This window comes from Mesoplodon mirus, assembly GCF_964341445.2.
Source record: "Mesoplodon mirus genome assembly, chromosome: 18".
Taxonomy (NCBI): domain Eukaryota; kingdom Metazoa; phylum Chordata; class Mammalia; order Artiodactyla; family Ziphiidae; genus Mesoplodon; species Mesoplodon mirus.
In genome coordinates, this window is record NC_138994.1 from 43,268,225 (window position 1) to 43,292,759 (window position 24,535).

The 24,535-nt window shown below is 40.0% G+C and overlaps 1 protein-coding gene across 3 annotated transcripts in view; it reads right to left on the bottom strand.

Moving 5' to 3' along the window:
- Positions 1-1,405: 1,405 nt before the first annotated feature.
- Positions 1,406-24,535, bottom strand: part of MAP2K4 (mitogen-activated protein kinase kinase 4) — a 107,054-nt gene continuing 83,924 nt past the window's right edge. The window contains exons 7-12 of one of the 3 annotated variants that reach the window (XM_082605551.1): positions 23,398-23,449; positions 20,368-20,495; positions 12,005-12,082; positions 9,462-9,610; positions 5,274-5,319; positions 1,406-4,080 (exon numbers count right to left, since the gene is read on the bottom strand). In XM_082605551.1, the coding sequence (XP_082461677.1) occupies positions 3,967-4,080; positions 5,274-5,319; positions 9,462-9,610; positions 12,005-12,082; positions 20,368-20,495; positions 23,398-23,449 (567 nt within the window). In that variant the 3' untranslated portion in view covers positions 1,406-3,966. Of the gene's footprint in view, positions 4,081-5,273; positions 5,320-9,169; positions 9,252-9,461; positions 9,611-12,004; positions 12,083-20,367; positions 20,496-23,397; positions 23,450-24,535 lie in introns of those variants that run through there. The other 2 variants (XM_082605552.1, XR_014292017.1) reach the window with 2 other exon arrangements.

The window sequence follows — 24,535 nt, forward strand, 5'->3', positions numbered from 1 at the left end:
ACTACCTTCTACACAGCTGCCTTCATGCCTTCACAGGGGTCACTAAGCCCCAGTGTGGCCCCAGAACCTCGGGCTTCAAGACAGCAAAGCAGGCCTTGGTAAGGCTTGTGAGTGGAGTTATCCGCATAGTTCAACCTCCCGGCGCTCAGCTCAACACGTTCTTGATGGCCGTGTTTTTTTTTTTTTTTGCCGTACGCGGGCCTCTCACTGTTGTGGCCTCTCCCGTTGCGGAGCACAGGCTCCAGACGCGCAGGCTCAGCGGCCATGGCCCACGGGCCCAGCCGCTCCGCGGCACGTGGAATCCTCCCAGACCGGGGCACGAACCCGCGTCCCCTGCATCGGCAGGCGGACTCTCAACCACTGCGCCACCAGGGAAGCCCGATGGCCGTGTTTTAATGAATGTAATTTCTTACGGTAAGTGTTGGATGTGAATCTCAGCTCTCCCCCCCGCCCCTGTTATCAGAGCCAGAACTTCACTTCTCTGAGCCTTGTTTTTTTTCTAATCTCTAAAAAGGGCCTCTACCACCTGACTCCAGAAGGCTACAGTCAGGATAAGCTGAGGTTAGCAAACACAGGTGGTGGCCACGAAGCACGGAGTACACGGCTCACCTACGACACTCTGTCTTGCACACAGCTGGTGCTCAGCTGGGATCTGGAAACTCCACAGGGTCTCCGTTTCCCAGCAGATAAGGCTCAGCCAGAGGGGCCAGGATGCCTCTGGCCACACCCTTCCTTGGACAATGCTCGATACCTACCACACCTGCTTCTGTAATGGTGTCTCTGCCTCCAAGATCAGGTTAGCAGCAGGCACAGGAAAAGGGAAAGGTGCTGGATTAGTTAGTCTACGTTCAATGAGTCAGGATGTCCTCAATGAGCGACAGGTGGGAGCACAACAGGTCAGCCCTGGGGCTGGAGCTCCAGGGTCTTCTCTGTGGTAGTTCCCAGGCCTCTATGGTGTTTTGCTCATTTCCACTGTCCTCCATCCATAAACCTCCCAGGTCTGACCTCGGCAGGGCTTTGACCCAACAATCTCCCTCCTACCTCCTCCTCTCTCGAGTAGCCGTGAATGAATGCATGAGCTGACACCTGATGCCTGCCCAGCAGCCACAGGACTGGGAGCAGAAAGCAGGGCTGGCAGCCAGATGTCGGGCCGAGGCAGGCCGCGTTCTTACAGGCTGTCTCTCCACCATGACACGGCACCCTCCTCCTTCAGCAGTAATAAATGCTGGGTCAGGCCAGGGCAACCAACAAAAAAACAAATCTGAACTGACCCCATCATCACGCCCGCTCAAACAGAAAGCAAAGATTTTTTCCAAGAATAAGCAGAGAAACAGCAACCAGAAGAAGGGGGGACAAAAAGAAAGAAGCCATACACACTTCCAGAAGAAGAGAATTTTCCCCAATGTGAAATGCACAGATAATTTAATGGAATTGACTTGATTTTCCCCTCTCAGGGTCTGACTTCAGAAAATCAAATTACAAAGTCATCATCACATCCTAGATTTATTACAACTGACCTGCAGGCAAAAGGATAGAACTATTACATAAACACTTCGATTCCAGGTATATATCTTAAATAGAGGAAGAATTCAAACAAGAATACAGGATAAAATATTCCAAAGCTCCAAGAAGCAGTCATGTTACTGAGCTCCATTTTTACAGACAAATAAGGCAATATCCCTGCACATTAGCTTTTTGATAATTTTTATACATTTTTCTATGGTACAAGAGAAAAATAACCAGAGCTCACAATGTACAGTTCTTATACTATTTTCACAGTTTGTGAACACTATACACCCTTTTGTTTTAATAAAGATACATTGTAATAAACTCCTTGCCCTTAAGTTTATAGTTTATAATAATCTATGATTAATACACTAAAATTGCCTTTTTATGTGGTCATCCACACAACAGAACGGTCAGATTAGCTCCTGGACAGTCAGAATTGCTTCTATCTCCATTGGTATATGGCAAAGTGACCCTATGCTGAGCCAGACAGAAGGCTGACAGCAGAGATGCAGATTCCTCTGGAGTCCCCGGGAACAGTGGAGGATGATGGCTTGGTGTAGTCAGAGGCAGACACTGCAGGGCCTCCTGTAGAGCACTGGGAAGCCTGGGCTTCAGGTGCCATGGGGGAGAAAACAGGAAAACCAGGCAAGTGGACCAAAGCGATAAACCACGGGTGAATTCTGAAATTTACAGGGATGTAACTGTAAACAGCACCATTCTCCCTTTATTGTTGAGAAGTGTTTGTGACCGTCACCTGGGAGGAGACACAGCAACACCTACCACCAGTTGGTTCCGTCGCAGCCCCATCTGCGTCTCAGACCACGGCAGCTTTCTACTCCAGTGTGCGTGAGCCACTCACGGTGCTGCCTGACCGACTGTCACACAAACGCTCGGGGCCAGGGAGGCCAGAGTGAAACCACGGAGATCCGGCCCATGGCTAAGGGAGGAAGGACAGCAGAAGATGGCAGATTTAAATGGCCTCTTAGAACTATTCTGGGGTTCTTCGGGGGTTTTTTTGGGTTTTGTGTTTTTGTAGACTCCCAATTCCAAGAAATGGTGGTGATCTGCTAGAGATTCTCGCAGGTGATGATCTCACCTAAGAGACTGCCGTTTCCCATCCTCCTCTGGTCAAGCGGTATCTCTAGAAAAGATGCTCCTTCATCACCTACCACATCAGCTGGGCCCCACGCTTCTCAGCCTTTTAAACGGTAGAGCATGTGAGAGATTGGGGGCTAAAAATCCTTGGTAAGGAACATCCTTGGTAATTATAAATGTTTCTGATATAGGAGAAAAAGGCGAAATATTGGATTAAGCAAAAGTCACACAGTGGCAATAGACCACACAGGTGGGTAAAGAGATGCAGAAGCTGAAGACCTGGGCCAGTGATGTCGAACAACTGAGATTTGGTCTTTTGCTGCCTAGAAGAAATCTTTATCTAATCAATCAAGGCACATTGCTACCAGCTACTTCTCCCTGTTAGTGAGTTATGATGGCTAAAGTATCAGGCTTGGGACCAAGGGGAAATATATAGCTGCTACAAGTTGTTCCAGATAAGATTCTAGGATTAAAAACATCTGTAAACTTTGCCCTCCATACTTTTTTCTTCTTCCAGTCCAGGTGGTCTGTGGCAGGTGGAACATCCAGTTGGCAGCACACCGAATTCTGAGAATGAAAATTCTTAGGATCAGCACCTTCTCTGACAAGTGGCAGACTCCTGAGTCTCCCCCGTGAAGAGCAGAGGACTGGGGAAGGAGAAAAGAACACGTTCTGTCCTGTCTCAATCTTTTAACGTTCACCTCTCTGAACGCAATGTGGTTTTTGGTAAAGATAAATTCCCTCTGATTTAACATGATATCTCAAACAGGGAAGGAATTTGGCTAAGTACATCCATCCCCAGACATCGACGGTGGCTGTAAAGCAACAGAATGTCACATCAGTAAATCTATTGCACTTGGTGAAGACAGTAAATCCCTCCTCCGTCTCCCAGCTCCAGAAGGCAATGTGTCTCGTTGGCTGTGCCCGCTCTTCTCACTCCAGCCCGAGTCTGTGTTCAGACACAGCGCATCCATCACCGCATCCTTCCAGTATTTGGAAGTCTAACAAAACACCATTCCAGTAGCTGTGTCTCCAGGTTTCGAGTCTAGAAATGAATTTAAGATGTGATCTAATCACGGTCAACAAATTGATCATACTAACTTCCACATTTCATGAATACGTCCATCACGAAAGAGCAGGATGAGGTCTCTCTGACCGGCACTAAACACTGTGTGATCGCTCAGGTATTACAGGGATGCACGTTCTAGGTGACGAGAGTATACAGACATGATGGAAACGAACACCAATCTTATTGCACATGGTGTCTGGGCGAGCAATAAAAACACTGTGGTACGGGATGAAGATTCTTTACGTCTTGCTTCCTCTCAGCCCTTTTGCCTAGAGTCTGACGTAGCAGCAATGTCAGTCGACATACATGGGAGAGCTGGGAGTAGCTGGCATTTGATCCAGGATTTTACAAACATAGCATGCGACCTCGACAGTGCGCTCTTCATACATCAAAATAAAGGGATGTTTCTGCAAGAATATTGAAAAACAGAAAAAGAAAAGAAAAGTGATCAATATTCGCATCAGAGCTCACACGGAACTTTTCCCAGTTTCGACACAGCACAGAACTGCAGGCTCCGGCCAGGTCGAGCTGTAAATGACTGTAGCAAGGCAAGCACAGTCTGCACTCCACACAGACGTGTTAATGGGTGTGAGCCGCTGAGATGCGATGCAGGGTGTCAGGCTCTGGAGGAACCGCCCTGGCTGTGAGGTCTGCAAGCTTATCTGTGTACCAGGACAGTACGTTCCTCAGCACAAAGCATAGCTGGAGCCTCCGCCGCCATCTGAGAGCCAAGAAGAACTGCATGAATCCCGGTCGCTATTCCTCGTGGGACACAGGCATAAACTCCAACCTCCCATATCTCCCCACATGTAGCAGAAGGACCTCACAAAAAGGTTTGTTTCGACCCTTCTGACCCCCACTCCAAAAGAGGCGCAATGGAAACTTCTCCCCTGAGCTTGTGCGCTGTGCTCTCCAAAGCCTATGGCTCTGTATCTGCCTTGCAAACTCACTTTTTCGTCCTCCACCCCCAGTGATATTTTTCTTTCATAGCTTTGCTAAGTACACTGACCAAATACGTTGAGTCAGTGCTGGGGTTGACTGGAGTTCTACCTAACATCCTTGGAGAACCAGAAGCTAGTGTGACAAGTGGGTCTTTTCCTAAAATATTCCCACATTATTAAGTCACAGGACTTTCTTCACTGCCAAGACCAAGGCCAGATGCGGTAGACTGCTTAAAAAGTCCGAGTTCCACGGAAGGGTGAGAACTTTCAAAGAAATGAGAATTGGCCATAGGATGTCAGTTTGTGTGAGAGCTTTTAATAAAGGCAGGATAAGCACAGGAAATTCCTATGGCCGTGTTACACACACAGACCACGCGGTGGAAACGGCTCCTCAGAGTGAATGTTCAAACTCCTTCGGGTAGCTTTAATAACATGTAAAGGCCAAAGTTTTCCATGAGAATCTAGCTAGTAAATTAGTAGGAAAACTAGACCTACAAATTTTCTCTTTCCAAATCTCTTTGCTTTAAAACATTCTTTAACAACACTCATTAAGGTCAAGCAGTCTATGACAGAGAGGCCGGCTGCTTGCTTAGTGAACCAGCATGCCGGAGGATTCAGGAGTGAGGAGATATCTCCAGTTCCCAAAGTCTCAGACTCACCAGAAGTTCTTTATACTTTGGCCTTTTGGATTCATCCTTGGTAAGGCTAAAATAACACAAAAATTAACATCGTTAAAATGGACACACAGCTACCCAAGTACTTTTATTTTCACAAACAAAGTATTACAATCAAATAAGTAGGTTTTTTTCCCTTCAGATACAAAGTCACAAAGCAGACAACCTGCCAAACATAAAAAACACACAAAAAATTAGGCAATCTACAATCTAAGGATTTATCCTTAAGATATTCAATGTAGGAGCATTAGTGAAAAATTAGAAACAAGTTAACTGGTGAAAATTGGATAAATCACGGCATAGCTACATGTTAGAATACTATGTAGTTAAATGTATGAATGCATGTATAAGTATAAAATTGTAAGTGTATATGTCTGTATGCCTGTGTGTTTCTAAATATATACACATATATACAGACACTACCCTAAGAGAAACTTGTAATCCAGCAAGTCTGGGAGATAAACTACATATGAATTTTATAAACTTATCCTTAGAACTAAAACATTTTTGCACTCTGTATCTTAATTCTGTGTTCTTTGTTCCAAAAGTTTACAGTAGTACAACTTCACTAACGACTATACTGATATATTAAAAACCTCTGCCCTCCTGACATTTTCCCCTTGAATTCTACCTTGTCTAATTAATGTTGCCAGAAGTGCTTTCATTTTGTTTGTATTTTCCTGATCTATCTTGGACCGTACCTTAATCACCACTCTCCTCCAACCTCAATTACATTCATTTTTTTAGTATCAGACATGAATCTGGGCAATAGAGGTCCCCTATATCTAAACTCAGTGCTGTTCTTCACAACTGCACCTTCTGTAGTGGACGCCTCACTGTGCTACACAGATGCTAAGTAAGAAGGACTTACTCCTCCACTGCCGGGAGGGCTGCCAGCAGGCAGCCCTCGGTTGTGGCTTCTAAGGGATGGCATCAGTTGAAGAGAGCCACCCTGGCTTTCTGGCGCCAGCCTGTATCTAATGACTGATCCACAAAGGGGCATAAAAATCCAAGACCCTCTTCCCGTACGAGTCAACCTTGGAGGGCCAGCCCAGCTTCACAGCTTCCTACAGGGCTGGTGGAGGCTTTGGCTGAGGCTGCACTGCAGCCCAACTCCCCTTTCTGCCTAGCCCTGCTTTCCCTCCCTTTGCTGTTTGTTGACCCAAAGATCACTACCTACCACTTAACCAACTTCCTGTACACTTATTACTGTCCCCAAAGCCTGCTTTCCAGGGAACCAACCTGCAACACCCTTTTGCTGGGCTTACTTTTCTTCTTGGTCAAATATATCTTTTCAAAACCACCTATGAATGGTAAACTCTCAGGCTTTCCCTTCCTGGAAAAAAAAAATCTATACTTCCTCCTTATTTTGAATGATAATTGAGTGCCCATGTATAAAACTTCAGGATGAGGTTGACAATTATTTTTCCTCAGCACTCTGGAGCTATGACTCTACTGTTTTCTGGCAACTAGTGCTGCTGATGACGAGTCTGCTGTCAGTCTGATTCATTCATTCTTGCAGGTACTCTAAGTTCTCCTCCGGCCAACTCTTACTTTATCATTGTTCTGCAATTTTGCTTCAGTGAATTTTCGTATAAATTTACCTTTATTTATCCTACGTGATACAAACTTTAACTGAAATCTGAGCACCTATCCTAGATCAATTCTCAAATCTTTTCCACTATGATCTCCTTAAATATTGTTTCTCCACTTTCAGATTTTTCATTTCCATTATATACATCTTAGAATTATTCATTCTCTTCTCACTGATTTTTAACTATTTTCTTTCATACATATTAGTCTACATCATGCTGGGGAAACCCTTCAAGTCCATCTTCCAGTTCCCCAACTCTGTCTTCAAGTGTTTCCAGTCCAGAGTACATCACATCTGTTGTATCTTTGTATCAATAGCTATGTTTTTTCATTTCCAAGCCTTCTAATTAATTAGTTTTCATATCCAACTGTTTCATTTCTGTTTACTTCTTCCTCAGTTTTAATGGAACTTATACCTTTACTTCCTTGGGCATCTTAAATATACTTATTTTAAGTGTATTTTAGACTATTCCATAATCTCATCTCCATTAAAAGCAGCTTTATGTTCTAGTCTGTTGCTTTTCTTTCTTTTTATTTTAAATTAATTTTTATTGGAGTATAGTTGCTTTATAATGTTGTGTTAGTTTCTACTGTACAGCAAAGTGAATCAGCTATATGTATATATTTATCCCCTCTTTTTTGGATTTCCTTCCCATTTAGGTCACCACAGAGCACTGGGTAGAGTTCCTTGAGCTATATGGTAGGTTTTCAATTGTTGCTTTTCTTAGCATTAGACTTCATGTTTCTTGATCATTTTTTCATTATTACCCTCTCTTCCCATGAAAGTTAAATACTGCAAATCTGCTACAAACCATTATACTATGCAAGATTTTCTGGCTCTCCTGAACAAATTTTTGTCCCTTGCGGGTGACAGCACTCCATTAAGAACGCACGTTCTAAACCGTTTTCAACAAGAAGTAATGATTGGATAGACATGCATCATAAAAAAATACAGCTGTGACAAAAAGAAGGAAAATGGCTTGGAACAAGGTGGTATTGGATTATGAGGAAACCAAATAGGAATCCGAATGATCCAGGTTAGATAACAGAAAATGCTCAGGGATAGTAGAAGGGAGAATGGACAAATGTGGAGAGCTGATATGAGCATATCACAAAAACAGATAATACTTCAACTGTAAGACCTTAATGATCTGGAATGAGATGGAACTACATACCTACTCAGGGAAAACAACGTGAGATTCAAGTCTATAACCATTATTTATGGGAGAGAATTTGCACCACGGGACACAGAAATAAAAAGTAAATACAAATATAAAAATATATATACATATATATATATATAAAACAAAACCAATAGAGAGATCAGGAATTAAGAAGAAAGCAATCCTGGTGGAGTGTTCCCAGGTGATTATTTTAGATATTATGCTCATGACTCACACAGATTCTTTTAACCAAGTATTTCATTAAAGTGGAATATATAAAATGATCACATTTTGCAATTATATACTGTATATATGTGTGCAAACTGGTAAAAGTAGATTGTTTTTTAAAAGGAAAAAGCAGCCAATTTGAGTCATCCTTATGGCCCTCTTCTATCTAAAAATCTTGAGGTATTCTTCTCCCCTCTGAAAACCAACACAAAAGTAGAATTTGGTTAGAGAAGATGAAAGGGACTTGAAAACTGGAGTCAAACAAATGTTTTCTACATATTCAAAAAGAGGGCAATGCTAGACCGTGAAACATTAAGTCTTAGTCTTATAGGACCTAAAAGAGTAGAAAGAAAACAGCATTCCTGGAAAGAAAAAATTAAGAAAAAGAAAAGCATTTTCAAGAATGAAAAGAAGAATATACAAAATGCTCTGGCTTTTTGCTCATAAATATATCTTACTTTTAAATCATGTTGGATAAACAGAATAATTATCAAAAATATTCAAATGATAACAAAACAGGTTTTATTTAAAATTTAGATAACAAGGCACGACTGTCCTGTTGCCTTATCAGTGTATATTTATTCTTACATGCTACAAACACATACACACCTGTAAAAAGGGGAGTGAACAATATCAGGCGTGGGGTCCTAGAATAAGGAACCTTATTGGAATAAGGTTCCTTGGGATAAGGTCTCTGTGAGCCAGTATATGGTTCTACCGACTGAGCTTTGGGCCTGACACTACTACATACACCCAGCTGGGTTACGTGTCAGGTCAGAGCAGAGAGCCACCCCTGAAAGTCTGATCTGGCAGGATCTTAACTTAATAAAAGCTTCCAAGTGATTCTGGTACAATTTCATTGTTAGAACCACATCAGAATAAGACAATCAATCTCACCTAGGCTGTATTTCTTGTACAAGGTACTAGAAATCTGGAGGCAGCAGCTTCTCCACCACCCACATCTGTTTTTCATCAGTACCTGAGTAGCAGAATAAGAGAGTGATGCCTCTCCAGGCTAGCTGGAGCCTTCCATGTAGCCATAGCGATCCAGAGTCCCAGCTGAGAAGACAGAGCGATATGAAGAAGGCTCCCCTTCCCCAGTATAAAGTACCAATGTTGCTAAGATTAAGTAATTACCTCACTGTCCTCTCACCGTATATCTCTGAGCATTCATAAATCAAATACTCACCACAAGTTGACAAAGTTGATGAAACTTGGGGAAAATTCCCTTTCCTCAGAATTACTCAACTGTGGTGGGTCTCCTTTCACAACTTGTGTTAGTTGATCAAACACACTATTCCACTTTGGATAAGGAAATCGGCCTGTGGCCAATTCGTACTAAAGAGAACACAGAGGAAAAAGCAAAATACACTGGGCATTACTTATTAATCCAGTACTTATTACTCCTCACTGGAAGGGCCACATTGTAAATCTAAACTCCAAGCAAAACTCTTGAAAAAGCCTTGACTCAAATCAAGATCAGGCTGAGGTGCAATCTTCAGAATTATTATGGCTAAGTGGAAGGGATACTTAGAAATCAAGATAGTACGTCCATATCTGCCACAGGTCAAACATATTTGTGAACTGTATTCTCATCTTTCTCCCACTCTGTTCTGAGGACAGTGGAAACCTAGAAATTGTGCTTTTTCCAAGAACTAGGTTTAAATGTGCAGCATGGCCTAAATGAACCCCATTTTACATGCACTGACAGGCGACCCCAAACTTATCAGAGATGATGGCACATGACAGACAGAGCACTATCTGAGAAGACGGTTTTGGAGCTTCTTCCACTGAGATTTGATTTTGTCAGTTTAGTCAAGTATTAAAGTACCAGTCTGCACAATGAAGGAAGGTGAGCAAGCAATCATAAAGCCGTCCTCCAACAGGAAGCTGGTACGGGAGGGCCTTCTTCCCCAGAGGAGGCCTCCTCCAGCTCAGCACCATCTCCACTTGTACATGCGCCTGTGGGAAAGCAGGCAGGTGGGCGCGCACACACATGCGCAAATCCACTCCTTTGGCTGAGGTTTCTTTTTGATAAAAATACAAACGCTTGGGAAGAAGTAAACCTCCTTGATTATTCACAGCAATGGGAATTGCTTCATTAGATTCATTCTTGAGAACAGGTTTTAATAAGAGAAGGAAACAGTAGGATACAACATCATAAGGTGAAAGACTTAGGATCTTAGAAGTTAATTTCACACATCTCATAATTTTTTTTAAATTATATGAAAATAATGTCTCTATGAAAAATTAAAAAGCAATTATAAGTACTGAATGTCTTGCTTTTAAACAAAGTTTAGCCAGAGGTACTAAAGGAAATTGCTAAAAAAATTCCTATGTTAAAACCTTTCACAGAACAAAATTTTGTTTTTACAATGAAGTAAAAACTTGCTTTTTAAGCATAACTGGCTTGGACATAGATAGGTATTTCTGAATCGTGACTATCCCTTATATGCAAACAGTTGTCTCAGTTGGTAGCTATAAGTCTTGCTCCAGTCACCAGACCTAAAAGATTCCCAAGTTCTGTGCTCTCTCCTGACTAACTGGGAAGGAATCCCCTTTGGTTAGTGGCTTCACGTTGAGAAAAGACTCCACGAGGTATCTCCCATGTCTGCTCACAAGGGAAACCAGATGGAGTCTTGTGCAGAGCTGAGCTGCCAGCCTTCATGTCTCTAGACGGAGAATTCATTAGGTGTGGCACAGTGACTCACCAAGGACAGCTCACAAGGGTGTGTGATCCTCAGGAAGAGGATCTGAGTACCATATAATGCCAATAAACAAATGGAGATTATTCAATAAGCTACAGGAAAAGTTCACTGCTCTGAACCTGGTGTCTCGGGGCTCTGGGGTCTTACTGAAGATGGGAGGAAAAGTTTTGGGTTGCCTACCAAACAGGACACAGCCCCACCTATACTGATGGAAAATTCACATCCAATGTGGAAGAAGCTGCTCTGTCTGAGATCAGAAAAATGCCATTCAGCCCTGGTAAAACAGCAAGCACAAGAAAATAAATCTAAAACTTCAAAACAAATTTTGGTGGTAAGGAAATCAGCAAATAAATCTATTTTTAAAATAGAACCAAAATTTCAATACAGTCCACAGGTGAGACAGTTTATTTCATCGTGCTTGTTAGTTACAAACTAAGTAGTCTTCTTACTATTCTCGCTCAGTGTTGTTCTAAGGCAGAACTTTCACTGAGAATTGTCACCTCGGTGGTTCTTGTCCTTCAACAATGGAATTACTTTCAGCATGTGTGACTTTTCTATTCGGTGAATAGAAGATTCCAAGTAGTATATAACTACCTTCATACATATAAGTATGTGCACCTAATACACACACTGTCCACAGTATTACTGGACATACGACTCCTGCTTGAGATGGGGACGCAGCTGCACTGCTGCACTGACCACAGGTGAGCTGGCCTCCCTGTTCCTGCTCTGAGCGCAGTTCTGACTCCTAGTATCTGTGGCCAAGAGACCCAGGGTCACTACATTAAAGAGTCCTAGGCGCTTCACAAAACCACAAGGGGAATAATCAACTCTAGCTTGAGTTTTAAGATAAAAACTTGTTTTTCTACACTTGGCGGGCAGGGAGAAATAGGTATATAAAATCAAAGACTAGAAGAGACCAGATATGTTATGAGTGGTGAAAGACTGGTTATGGTTAAATTTTCTTTTATCTCTAAATGTCTTATAACACGACAACGACAAGGTTGAGTGAACACGAACATACCAATGTGATCCCCAAACTCCAGACATCAGAGCGGACGTCATATCCTTGTCGTGACGCACTTGGGTCTATTCTTTCAGGCTAAAACACAAAGAGAAATCACAGTCATTCATTACACACACCCTCCAGGAGCAAGTAATGGAAGCAGGAGCTGGGTAGGCAGCCAGAATGCCAGCACACTCCTAGAGGAATCCATGTCTAGGGACAGACTGGGAGTAACAGGAAGCCAATATTATACTGAAAATGAACAGCAAGGAAAGACCCAACTCAACGGCTTCCTCCATAAAGGGAATACAAGCCTAATTTTTCCCCCTAAGGACGCACAAGAGTTTACAAAACTGAAGCTGAGAACAGACAGAGGGAGAAAAGGGGAGGAAAAAGGAAGAACATAAAGAATTACAGGGCCAGATTAGTAGCAAGTAATGGTAAAAAGAAGAAAAAAAAAGACTAAGTTTTAGGATCTTATCACTTTTTGCTTCAGTGAATAAGGACATACCACAGTATATTTGAGACACAAAAGCAAGTATGAGCTAAATTTATTATAATTGCTCCACTCACTCTTTATCATAAAGCTAAATATCTATACCTTTAAAGATACAGGGACTTACGGGACTTCCCTGGTGGTGCAGTAGTTAAGAATCCACCTGCCAATGCAAGGCAAATGGGTTTGAGCCCTGGTCTGGGAAGATCCCACATGCCATGGAGCAACTAAGCCCGTGCGCCACAACTAGTGAGCCTGCGCTCTAGAGCCTACGAGCCACAACTACTGAGCCCACGTGCCACAACTACTGAAGCCCACGCGTCTAGAGCCTGTGCTCCGCAACAAGAGAAGCCACCGCAGTGAGAAGCCCGTGCACTGCAACGAGGAGTAGCCCCCGCTCGCCGCAACTAGAGAACGCCTGCGTGCAGCAACGAAGACCCAACGCAGACAAAAATAAGTAAATAAATTTTAAAAAAAGATATAGATTTACATCTATATCTTTAAAGATATTTGTCAATTAGTCTAATTGTTAACCAAATTAAGGCATTGCCAGTATCATAATATATTATTCTATCATAAAAACAGCAAAAATCATTTTTAGTAATTTCTATGAAGGGAGCATTTTTACATTTCCTTGAAATAAGGGACCATTATTTACATAGTGTGCCAGAGATGGAAAAGAAAAGAGAGAGAGGGTATCAGTAGCACAGAGCTGACAATGGATCCTTAGCTAAGACTGACAGTAACTGCTGTTGAAAGAAATGTCCAGAGACGCATAATGGTCACTGTGTTATGTTCTCTGCATGTCAGCAACAATTAGTTTGGAGACCTATGCATTTTGTTTTGAATATGAGTACTGTGTTGCATAAATATTCATTGGAAGCTCTTCACTTTTACTTTTAGATATAAATATATTTATTTACCTGATAAGATACACATTACATAAAAATCCCAGATAGTCAACCACGAGAGAAAATACTCCATCCAACAACAGCAGAATACACATTCTTCTCCAGCTCACATGGAACATTCACTAATATAAACCATAATCTGGGCCATAAAACACACTTTATGTTTAAAAACTGAAATCATGCAAGGCATGTTCTTAGATCACAAAGTAATTATATTAGAAATCAATAACAGAAAGATATCTAAAAAATCCCCAAATATTTGGAGACTAAACAACACACTTCTAAATAACACATGGATCACAAACGTATGGATACCAAGGGGGAAAGGGGTGGGGTGGGAGGAATAGGGAGACTGGGATCGACATATATACATTATTGATACTATGTATAAAATAGACAACTGATGGGAACATACTATATAGCACAGGGAACTCTACCTAATGCACTGTGGTAACCTAAATGGGAGGGAAGTCCAAAAGGGAGGGGATATCTGTATGTGTATGGCTGATTCATTTTGTTGTGCAGTGCAGGCTAACACAACATTGTAAAGCAACCATACTCCAAGAAAAAATTAAAAACAGAACACACTTCTAAATAACACATGGATCACAGAAGAAGTCTCAAGAAAAAATTTAAAAATATTCTGAACTAAATATTATTAAAATGAAGTTACAAAATGAAGTAATCAATGAAATTATTTATTGAAATAATTTCAGTAAATTATTTCACAGTACTCATGTTCAATTTCAATGAAAGTGAAATCACCAAAATGAAATTACCCAAAGTTTGTGGGATGCAGTGAAAGTACTACTCAGAGGGAGACTTATGGCAGTAATTGCATATATTAGAAGAGAAGACAGATTGCAAATCAACAGCCTAACTTGACAGCTTTAAGGAAACAGAAAAGAAGAACAAACTAGACTCAAAGCAAGGAGAAGGAAGGGAGTAATAAAATGTAAAGCAAAAGTAAAACAGCGAACAAAAATCAATACAAAATGTCAAAAGTAGAAGTTGATTCTTTGGAAAGATTAGCAAAATTGGCAAACTTCTAGCTACACTGATCAAGAGAAAAAGAGGGAAGACTCAAATTATTAAAGTCAGAATGAAAGAGGGGATATTACTATTGATCTTACAGAAACAGATGAAATAGACATCCTTTGAAAATGAAAAATAATGTAGAAATCTGAATAACTGCAAAACTTTTTAAATTTTTAAATGAATCTGTTATTAAAGACCTTTCCACAAAGTCCAGACCCAGGTAAGTTTACTGGTGAACTCTTTCAAACATGCAAGGGAGAAATAACACCAGTCTTACTCAAATTATTCTCAAAACACAAAAAAGGAGGGTATTCCTCTCAACCCATTTTATGAAGCCAGCATAGCCATTTATGAAAACCTGACCAAAACAAGACAATTAATATCCCTCATAAATACAGACACAAAAATTATTAAAATATAAGCAAATCTAATCTAGCAACATATGAAGTGGTAATATATCATAATCAAGTGGGGTTTATCACAAGAATATAATATGGGCTTAATACTTGAAAATCAATGTAATGTACCATATTTATAGAATGATTTTAAAAATCATATGATCATCTCAACAGATGTAGGATTAGAATCTGATAAAATTCAACAACTGTTAGCATACTGAGAAGGAAACCTCTTATTTCATAAAATGTATGTAAAATAACCTACAGCTAACATCATATTTAGTGGTGAAATACAGAATACGTCCTTCCTAATTAATACTGGGAACAAGGCACTGCTTCTATTCAGCATTATATTGGAGGTCCCAGCCAGTACAAAAAGGCAAGGGGGGAAAAGCATGGCTTTTACTCACAAACATTTGGATTTCTACAACTGTTTAGTTAGAAAATCCCTACTAAAATTAATGGTGAAACCAGCAAGATCATAGGACACAATGTCAAAATATGCAAACCAGCTCTATTTCTCTATAATAATAGCAAAATATTGGGAAAAAGTTAAAAATCCCATTTACAATATTAGCATCAAAAAACATGAATTCCTCAGGAATAAATTCAAAAGGTGCTCAAGAGATCCACACTGAAAACTATAAAACATCACTGAGAGACAGCAAGAAGGTCTAAATCAATGGAGAAACATAACAGGTACTAAAAGACTCAGCAACGTCAAGATACTCACAGTGGAACGGACAAATAAATTGTGGTCTACTGATACAATGCACAACTTCTCCACAATAAAATGACTGAACGACTAATACACATAACAGGTACTAAAAAACTCAGCAATGACAAGATACTCACAGCAGAATGGATAAATTGTGGTCTACTGATACAATAACAACTTCTCTGCAATAAAAAGGCTGAACGACAAATACACACGGACAGCATCGATACATCTTCAAAAGAAAGCACACACAAACAAGCACAGACTGTAGGATGGCATTTCTAAAGACCTCGAGGAAAAGCAAAGCTAACCGACAGTGACAGAAAATAGAACCAATGATCCTATAAAATATGAGACGTATTTTATATCTTGACTGATGTGGTGATTACATGACTAACTACATTTGTCAAAATTCAAATTGTATGCTTAAAATGGGCACCTATTATTTGTGGTTACAGCGCTAATGTCATTCTAAAACTGCTGTATGTTTATGTCACAAACAGCTGTAATGTCTAGCATGTGTGTGTTAGAAAAACTTATCCAACAACGGGAAATAAATCCAAAAGAGGATTCCATTTCCTTTCAGTGTCACAGTGGAGCACCAGCAAGCCTGCCCAAGTACTGTGTAAGTGTACTTGTTTCATTAGGGCCCAGACACTTAAGTTACACAATAACCTGCAGATTTTTGTCAGGTAGGGATGCAAATGATTTCTGTCCAACAACCCCAAAAGTTATTATTTTATTAACCTGGAGATAATTAGCAAATTTATATTTTGATTAGCCATCTTGTTGCAATATTCCTTCTTTAGTGACTATAAATACAAAATTATGCAAATGTTCTTTGAGCCAGTTTCACTAACCTGCCTGTCCAGTTTTCTCATTAATGAGTTAAATATATTTTTGACACATGTTCGTTCTTTATTTGTACATGTAGTACTTCTAATATTTTGAAAAGTATTCTTTGAGAGGAGTAGAGATTTAAGATCCATGAAACTAATTAAAGACCCTGTATCTTAAATCTAAGTCAGAAGTACGGATTTGAAAAACAAAAAGCTTTTTAAAATTAACTACAAGAGGAAAATATCAACTTAAAGAATAGGGTCTATAATGTTAACAAAAACAGCAAAAACATAGTAGATAAAACAATTTTATATCCAAAACATATAATTTATAATAAATACACAACTCAAGTTACTTTGTATTAAAGTATATAAAATAAAAACCAAGGAATAAGGAGAAATTGACAATCTCAATGTTTTCAAATTTTGAACTCCTCTATTTTTTTAGATTAAAGTGGCAAAAAAGTGCTAAACAGGGACCTCCCTGGTGGTGCAGTGGTTGAGAATCCGCCTGCCAATGCAGGGGACATGGGTTCGAGCCCTGGTCCAGGAAGATCCTACACGCCGCAGAGCAGGTAAGCCAGTGCGTCACAACTACTGGGTCCACGCTCTAGAGCCCACAAGCCACAACTATCGAGCCCATGTGCTGCAACTACTGAAGCCCACACGCCTGGAACCCGTGCTCTCCAACAAGAGAAGCCACAGCAATGAGAGGCCCACGCACTACAACGAAGAGTAGAGCCACTCACTGCAGCTAGAGAAAGCCCGCGCGCAGCAACGAAGACCCAACACAGCCCCTTACCAAAAATATTGAAAAATAAACAGTTAAAAAAAAAGTGCTGAATATAATTATAATACAGAACACACCTTTTCCAATATTTCATTTTTTAATTGACCATTTATCATGCTAAAAGAAGAACTTTAATATGTCCCGAAAGGCAGAAACCGACTAAAATGCTTTGAAAGCAAGTAATAAGTAAAAAGATTAACATGAATCACTTTGTACTGGTTAGCTATTTGTGTAGCAAAGCACCGCAAAACTTAACAGCTGACACCAACAGACATTTATTATTTCAGGTTTCTGTGAGTCAGGCTTCAGGGAGCATTTTTGTTGGTGGTTATGACTCAGGGTCTCTCATGAGACTTCAACTGAGATGTCAGCCAGGACTGTCAGCCTCCCTGGGGCAGGAGGTCTCGTCACCAAGCTCACTCACACAGTACCGCAGGAAGCCTCTGTTCCTCACCACATGAGTCTCTCTGTAAAGCTGCCTGAGTGTCTGCACAACATGGCAGATGGCCTCCCCCAGAGTGAGCAATCCAAGAAAGAAAACAAGAAAGAAGCCACATGCCTCTTTATGACCTACTCTCAGAGGGATGCACTGTCATTTCTGCCACATGCTATTCATGAGAAGTGAGTGACGAAGTTCAGTCCACACTCAGGGCTGTACTTAGCCACCGCCTTTTGAAGGGAGGTGTATTAAAGAGATTGGACAGATTTTAAAACTACCACATACTTGGTACTTAAAACACTGCAGTAAACAGCTCTTACACCCAACATTTAAAACAACTAAGAAAAGGAAAGTATGTATATGTATACACATGCACACGCACACCCACCCACGCATATGTGTGATACTAAGGAAACAGTAAAATTTCACAGTTTTCAAAGAATTATGGGGACTTCCCTGGCGGTCCAGTGGTTAAGACTTCACCTTCCAATGCAGGGGGTGGTGGTGCGGGTTCGATCCCTGGTCAGGGAGCTAAGATCCCACATGCCTCACAGTCAAACACCCAGAACATAAAACAGAAGCAATATTGTAATAAATTGAATAAAGACTTTAAAAATGGTCCACATAAAAAAAAAATCTTAGAAAAAAAAAAAGAATTATGTATCTTTCCCCAAAGACTCCTGGCCAAGATGGATTTCAACCTCAAAGAACAGAAAACTATACTATCACAACTGTTCTGAGCTCTGGGGAAAATTTTCTGAGCTCAAGGAGGCCAAAGTTATATTTTTGATCACTAGGTGATCAATACTTTTTTACTGTATGAATAAAATAAAGATGAAACTTTTCCCAATTTGATTTTTAAAACTTGCATAACCCATCTAAAACCTTTACAAGGTACACTATAAACCAATCTCAAACATTTTTATGTAGCAATCATAAATATTAACATAGCACATGTAAAAATATATTAAACATATAAACTATGAACCATGTAGGGATTATTTCTGGAATGCCAGAACGGTTCAACCACAGGAAGTATATGTTACTATGATGTGTCATATCAACAGCTGCACAGAAACATTTTATCAGACACTGAATGATGCCAAAAAGGCATTTAATAAAATTTAATAGCCATTTCTGATTCATTCTTATTCTCTCTCTCACACACACATTCTCACACACAGATATATACACATACACTTAGTAAACCAGGAAAAGACATTTGTTTTCAAGTCAAGCAACATAAGAATCCTACCATCAATACTGTCATTCAACACTGATACAGTTCTAGGCAAAGCAACAAAAATAAACATGAGAAAAGTAACAAAATATATATAATATGATTATAGGTAGGTAGGTAGGTAGGTAGATAGATATGAGAAAGATCAATAAATACGAGGAATGCCAAGGCAAAAATTACCTGCAGAATGGTACCTTGAGTGCCATCTGAAACCTATTCAAAAAAGAGGTAGGGGCTTCCCTGGTGGTGCAGTGGTTAAGAATCTGCCTGCCAATGCAGTGGACATGGGTTCGAGCCCTGGTTCTGGGAAGATCCCACATGCCGAGGAGCAACTGAGCCCGTGCGCCACAACTACTGAGCCTGCGAGCCACAACTACTGAAGCCCATGTGCCACAACTACTGAGCCTGTGCTCTAGAGCCCACGAGCCACAACTACTGAAGCCTGTGCGCCTAGAGCCTATGCTCTGCAACAAGAGAAGCCACTGTAATAAGCCTGTGCACCGCAACCAAGAGCAGCCCCCACTTGCTGCAACTAGAGAAAGCCCATGAGCAGCAACGAAGACCCAACACAGCCAAAAATAAATAAATTAAAAAAAAAAAGAGGTAGATCAGTATTTTGGCTAGTTACAAAATAAACATATCAGTATAAGTAGCTTTCCTGTGCATCCGCAGGTATTAAGCGTCTCAACCTGATGCTCCAGGTTGAGAAATAACTAATGCCTCTACCTTGCACGTGTCAGTGAGTTTCTCTTACCTCTGAACATGCCATTAGACATACTGAGTTCTATGAGGAATTCGGCTTCCCATTCTTCTCTAACCAGAAACAGCACCACTTACATTATCAATACGTCTACTACAGCTGTAAACGTACAATCAATTGTAACACTGATTGTAAACATACAAGCAATGTCTACTACAGCTGTAAATGTACAATCAATTGTAACACTGATTGTAAACATACAATCAATGTCTACTACAGCTGTAAACGTACAATCAATTGTAACACTGATTGTAAACATACAAGCAATGTCTACTACAGCTGTAAACGTACAATCAATTGTAACACTGATTGTAAACATACAAGCAATACGTCTACTACAGCTGTAAACGTACAATCAATTGTAACACTGATTGTAAACATACAAGCAATACGTCTACTACTTGACTGTAGTACCCCCTACAGTCAAGACAGCATATGGGGGTCTAGAGATACAGAGAGGCCTTCTGAGAACTAACTAGAATATAATGAAAAAGTAGTAATCAGAAAAGACCATAAATGCTCAGTGCCAGGCAAGAGGAATACAGTAAGACAATGAAACAGGAGTTCACTGGGATGATTTCGCCAAGTTTCATAGAAGAGCTAGAACTGAGTTTGGTCTTCGTGGAAGAGGAGAATATTCTAGTATGGTGAAACTGCACGACCAAAGCAGATTCCTTAGTAGTACAGCACCAAAGGGCACAGGATCTCTGTGCAATGACTGTCAAGCAAGAAGGTTTGGCCTTTGCACTTACTGCCATGTATGGCCTGCACCCAGCATCTCTTGTCTTGGCAATGGAGTCCACAAGCTGTCCACTGATGCCGAAGTCGCAGAGTTTAATATTTCCACTTCTATCCAGAAGAATATTGGAAGGTTTGATATCTGCAAGACACAGATGTCACTCAACGTTCAAGTAATCAAACGAGCTATATTCTGAAGTATTTCAAGGAAAAATACTGAAAAACCTTACAAAACGTAAGTGATCAAGTCCTTAAAATTCAGATAGCTAAGAAGATGAAAAAAGTTTTCTGAATGCTAAAAACTCATTATCAAAAAACTCCTCATATTAAATTTAGGCATTCTATAAAGTTTTCTTCGTTTTCATCAAGAGACATACTCATTTACTTGTTTCAAATTCATTACTTAACAGTCAAAACATGTAGGATGAATTTAATCTGTAAGAGTATACTAAGCTACTTTACAAACGTGTCAAAGATTATACAACTAAATGCAAAGTATACAAATGATAAACTCACAATTTAGTTAAAGGAGAGCTTTATCTAACTTCGGAAAGTATCCAATCCAGTACATCTAAAAGACCACAAGCTTCGGGATCAGACAAGCAAAGGTTCAAGACCTGGGCCTGATGTTCACAATGTGACCTGGGGCAAGTTCCTGAACTTTCACTTAGCAACCACAATTCCCTCATCTACAAAATGTAAGTAATAATTCCCAACTTATAGGATTGTGGAAATGAAAACACCTATTACAGAAACTGAACATTGTTAGTGCTCAGTAAATGCATCCACTTAATAATTATTTCTCCTTGAGAGATTTTTCTGATCTTAGATGGCTTCATCAAGTCTCTCCCAACCAACCTTCTCTAAGAGTCATCCTGGAGAAACCAGATTCATTTTTACCATTCTCAGAGTGTGTGTGCTTTCCCGCACACCTGAGAAAGCTGAATCCTTTCCATTCAGTTCTCCAGGTTTTATACAGTCTCGTCACCTTGGCCCCTAGGTTATCACCTCCTCCTCACTCACCATCAACTAACTCACTGCCAGTGTGTGCAAATCAGCTAGCTGGACAATTCTCCCCGCCTTGCTCACTAATTCTCTGTCCCTATCTCAATCCTTCGAGGCATTTCATTGTCCCTGTCATGGCTCCATGAATAAAAAGGACAGAAATAAATACAGGATACAAAAATATCTGCCTGTAACTCAGAAGGGGACCTACAAAAAAATCCAGAAAAGAACGCTTACCGTCACTGACACGGCTGACTGCCTATCAAACACCCACCCCTAACCATGCCACCATCCTTTCTAATGGAACTTTCATTTTACTGAGATCCATCCTCCTCTGTGTACATCTATCCGCACCTCCAAACACGGGGTCCTGATTGGTCTAAGCTTATCAGGGTAGCCTCGTGCTCCTTGCCAGGGACTAGTTTAGGTAAGGGCATAAAGGAGACAAGAGAAAATGTGAGAGACAAGTAAGGAAGAGCTCCCTGCTGCTAAGACAGCCGCACAGAAGATACAGCTTCTTCTTCAAGAGGCTGTTACGCTAGGCATGACACAGGACCTGCTTTAGCTGTTACTACCCTGAGGATGGAGCCAACATGTTAAGGAGAGCAGAGCCAGAAGAAGGGAGCCTGAGCCCTAATCATATCGTGTTGGAGCCACCCTATCTTTGGACTTACTACGACAGATAATGAGTTCCCCTGAAGTTTAAGCCAGTTAACAGGATTTTCTCTTACTTGTAATCAAAAGCACTCTAATTACAGCAAAAAAAAAAAAAAAGCTAACTGATCCTAGCTGGTAAAAAAGACTGCTATAAATTCATCATTTTACTTAGTCACAGGAAAAGCAAAGTTATTTTTGAGGCCTTTCCCTTTTATTTAACCTTGGGCAATGTCTTAGTGCTTTACTGTGATTGGTGAGAATCCCTAAGGTAATTGTCAGATGCTCTAAGGTAATACTCCCATAATTACCAAATATAGCCAAAAAAAAGGGCGGGAAAAAATCCAAAACAAGAACAATATGAAGTACAAGAGGAACAAAATAATTTTGTTTAGGGACCTAATCCTACATGATTTTAGGCCAAAAGAGAAAATAAGAAGCCTAGCCAATATTATTTTTAACAAGCATTAAGCCAGGCAAAATTAAATGAAATATTCTGATGTTCAAGGTTAACTAATTGCTGTGGTCCAGGATCAACCTCAAATAAAAATTACTTAAATCAATGCCCTAATTACTAATTTCTTTAATCACAACCTTAGAGCCCTTTAACCTTAGAATTCAAGGTTTTTTGCATCTCTGAATACGACTGTTTCCTTTCTGTCCTGTGTTGTCAGGCTGAATCACACACTGGCATGTATCACCTTGGGTTTGTCCACTACAGATTTACTGAGGGTACAGAACTGTGCCTCTTCAAAGCCACTGCCTCACTACCCCGAGTCTGGCATAGTAATAAGACAGAGCAACTACTTAAACTATTTGCTGAATTAAATTCAGGAATCCCACTGTCTCCCAAAAGACAGACACCAAATGTTTGAATTTGGACCTGTGTCTAAATAAGGCCAAGATCACTGTTTTCACAAATACAAATGTTTTAGAGGAACTTCAATGTAAAATACTAATTAAAGAATCTTTCTCAATTTACAAAAATATCCTCCCAAGTAAAGAAGAAACACTTGATAGGGACAGTAGCGTGCCTTTAAAATGATCGAGGGTGCTATCCTGCAGATCCTTCTTTGACGGTCCACAGGTTCACCTTCCTGCCTTATTTGTATAGACAGAGAAACATTAATTATCTATCAGGCAAATGAATAATTATTTTTCCACTAAGCCCCAACATTCTAATAAGTTAGACTGAAATTTATAGAATCCCAAAGGGAAAAAAATCCTAAATTAATAATAAAGTTTTAGGGTACATATAGTATGTTTTGCTAAAAATACAAGTATTTTAGGAAAAGTTATACAATGCACTGTAACTGTTAATTTTTTTTTCCTATTAAGGAAAAACGTTAATTTCTAGTCTAAAAAAAAAAACAATTCATACCCACCTCTGTGAATGATTTTCAAGTTTTCTTTTAAGTGGTTTAGTGCTTTCACAGTCTAGGGAGGAAAAAGCAGAGACGGATGGGATAAACAATCAATTTCCTTCTAATCAAACAGCACAATAGCTTACCGTAAAGTAACAGCTCGGGTAGCTCTCTGCATTCTTTTGGGCTTAATATTTCAATATTCTGTCCATTTTTTATGTTAGCTGAAGATGCTAAATTATTATTTTAGATCTGAAATCATAGTTGCCTTTACACACCCTTCCCTGACGGCTAAAAAAACAAATGGGTAACTTACAATTTTTTTAATAAGTTATTAAAAAGTTGTATAATCTTTCTCATACCATCGAACTTTTTAGGAACAGATATATTTAGTACAAAAAGGTCCAACAGTCTGGTTCCATTATCAACCCTAATTTAATAAGTTTTTCCAAATTCTCAGTTTCTCACAGTCATTCCCCCTCACTGGGTGTGGAGTCTGCAAAGTAATTTTTGCAGAGCCAGAATTTATCCTGTTGTTTGATCCCTGTTCATGATCAGGAAATCAAAGATTTCTCCAGGAATAGAGGAAACAGAGACTTGAATTAAAATTTCTACAACCTCAAACTAAAAGAGATGTGAAGCACAGGCCTACAATTAGAAAAGTCAAGTCTCCGCTGCCATCAAGCTGCTGGGTGCAGAACACAAATTCGCAATGTTTCAAGCAGCCAGGCTTGTTCATGGGGTTATTAATTAGCAAGAGTGGATTTAACACAAAGTAATTTTAAATGTTACGCTTAATATAAAGGATGATCACCAAGTCTAGAAACACAGGCAAATATACAATAAATGATTTATTAGTGTACATTACATATATTGCAATATAGGCTAAAATAATTTTATCTATGTTTTCCAACTTCATGATCATCCTGTCGTGCAGTGGTTAACAGCTGGATTCTAGGACCAGACTGCCTGGGCTTAAATCATTTACACTTACAAATGTATGAATTTCAAAGCAAATTAATTACTTAACCTCTTCATGCTTTAGATTTGTCATCTGTAAATAAAAAGGGGGTTACACTATTTACCATTGAGAGTTGCTATGAACATAAAAATGTCATGAGATCTTGGCCTGACACAAATAAACACTCAATAACCATGG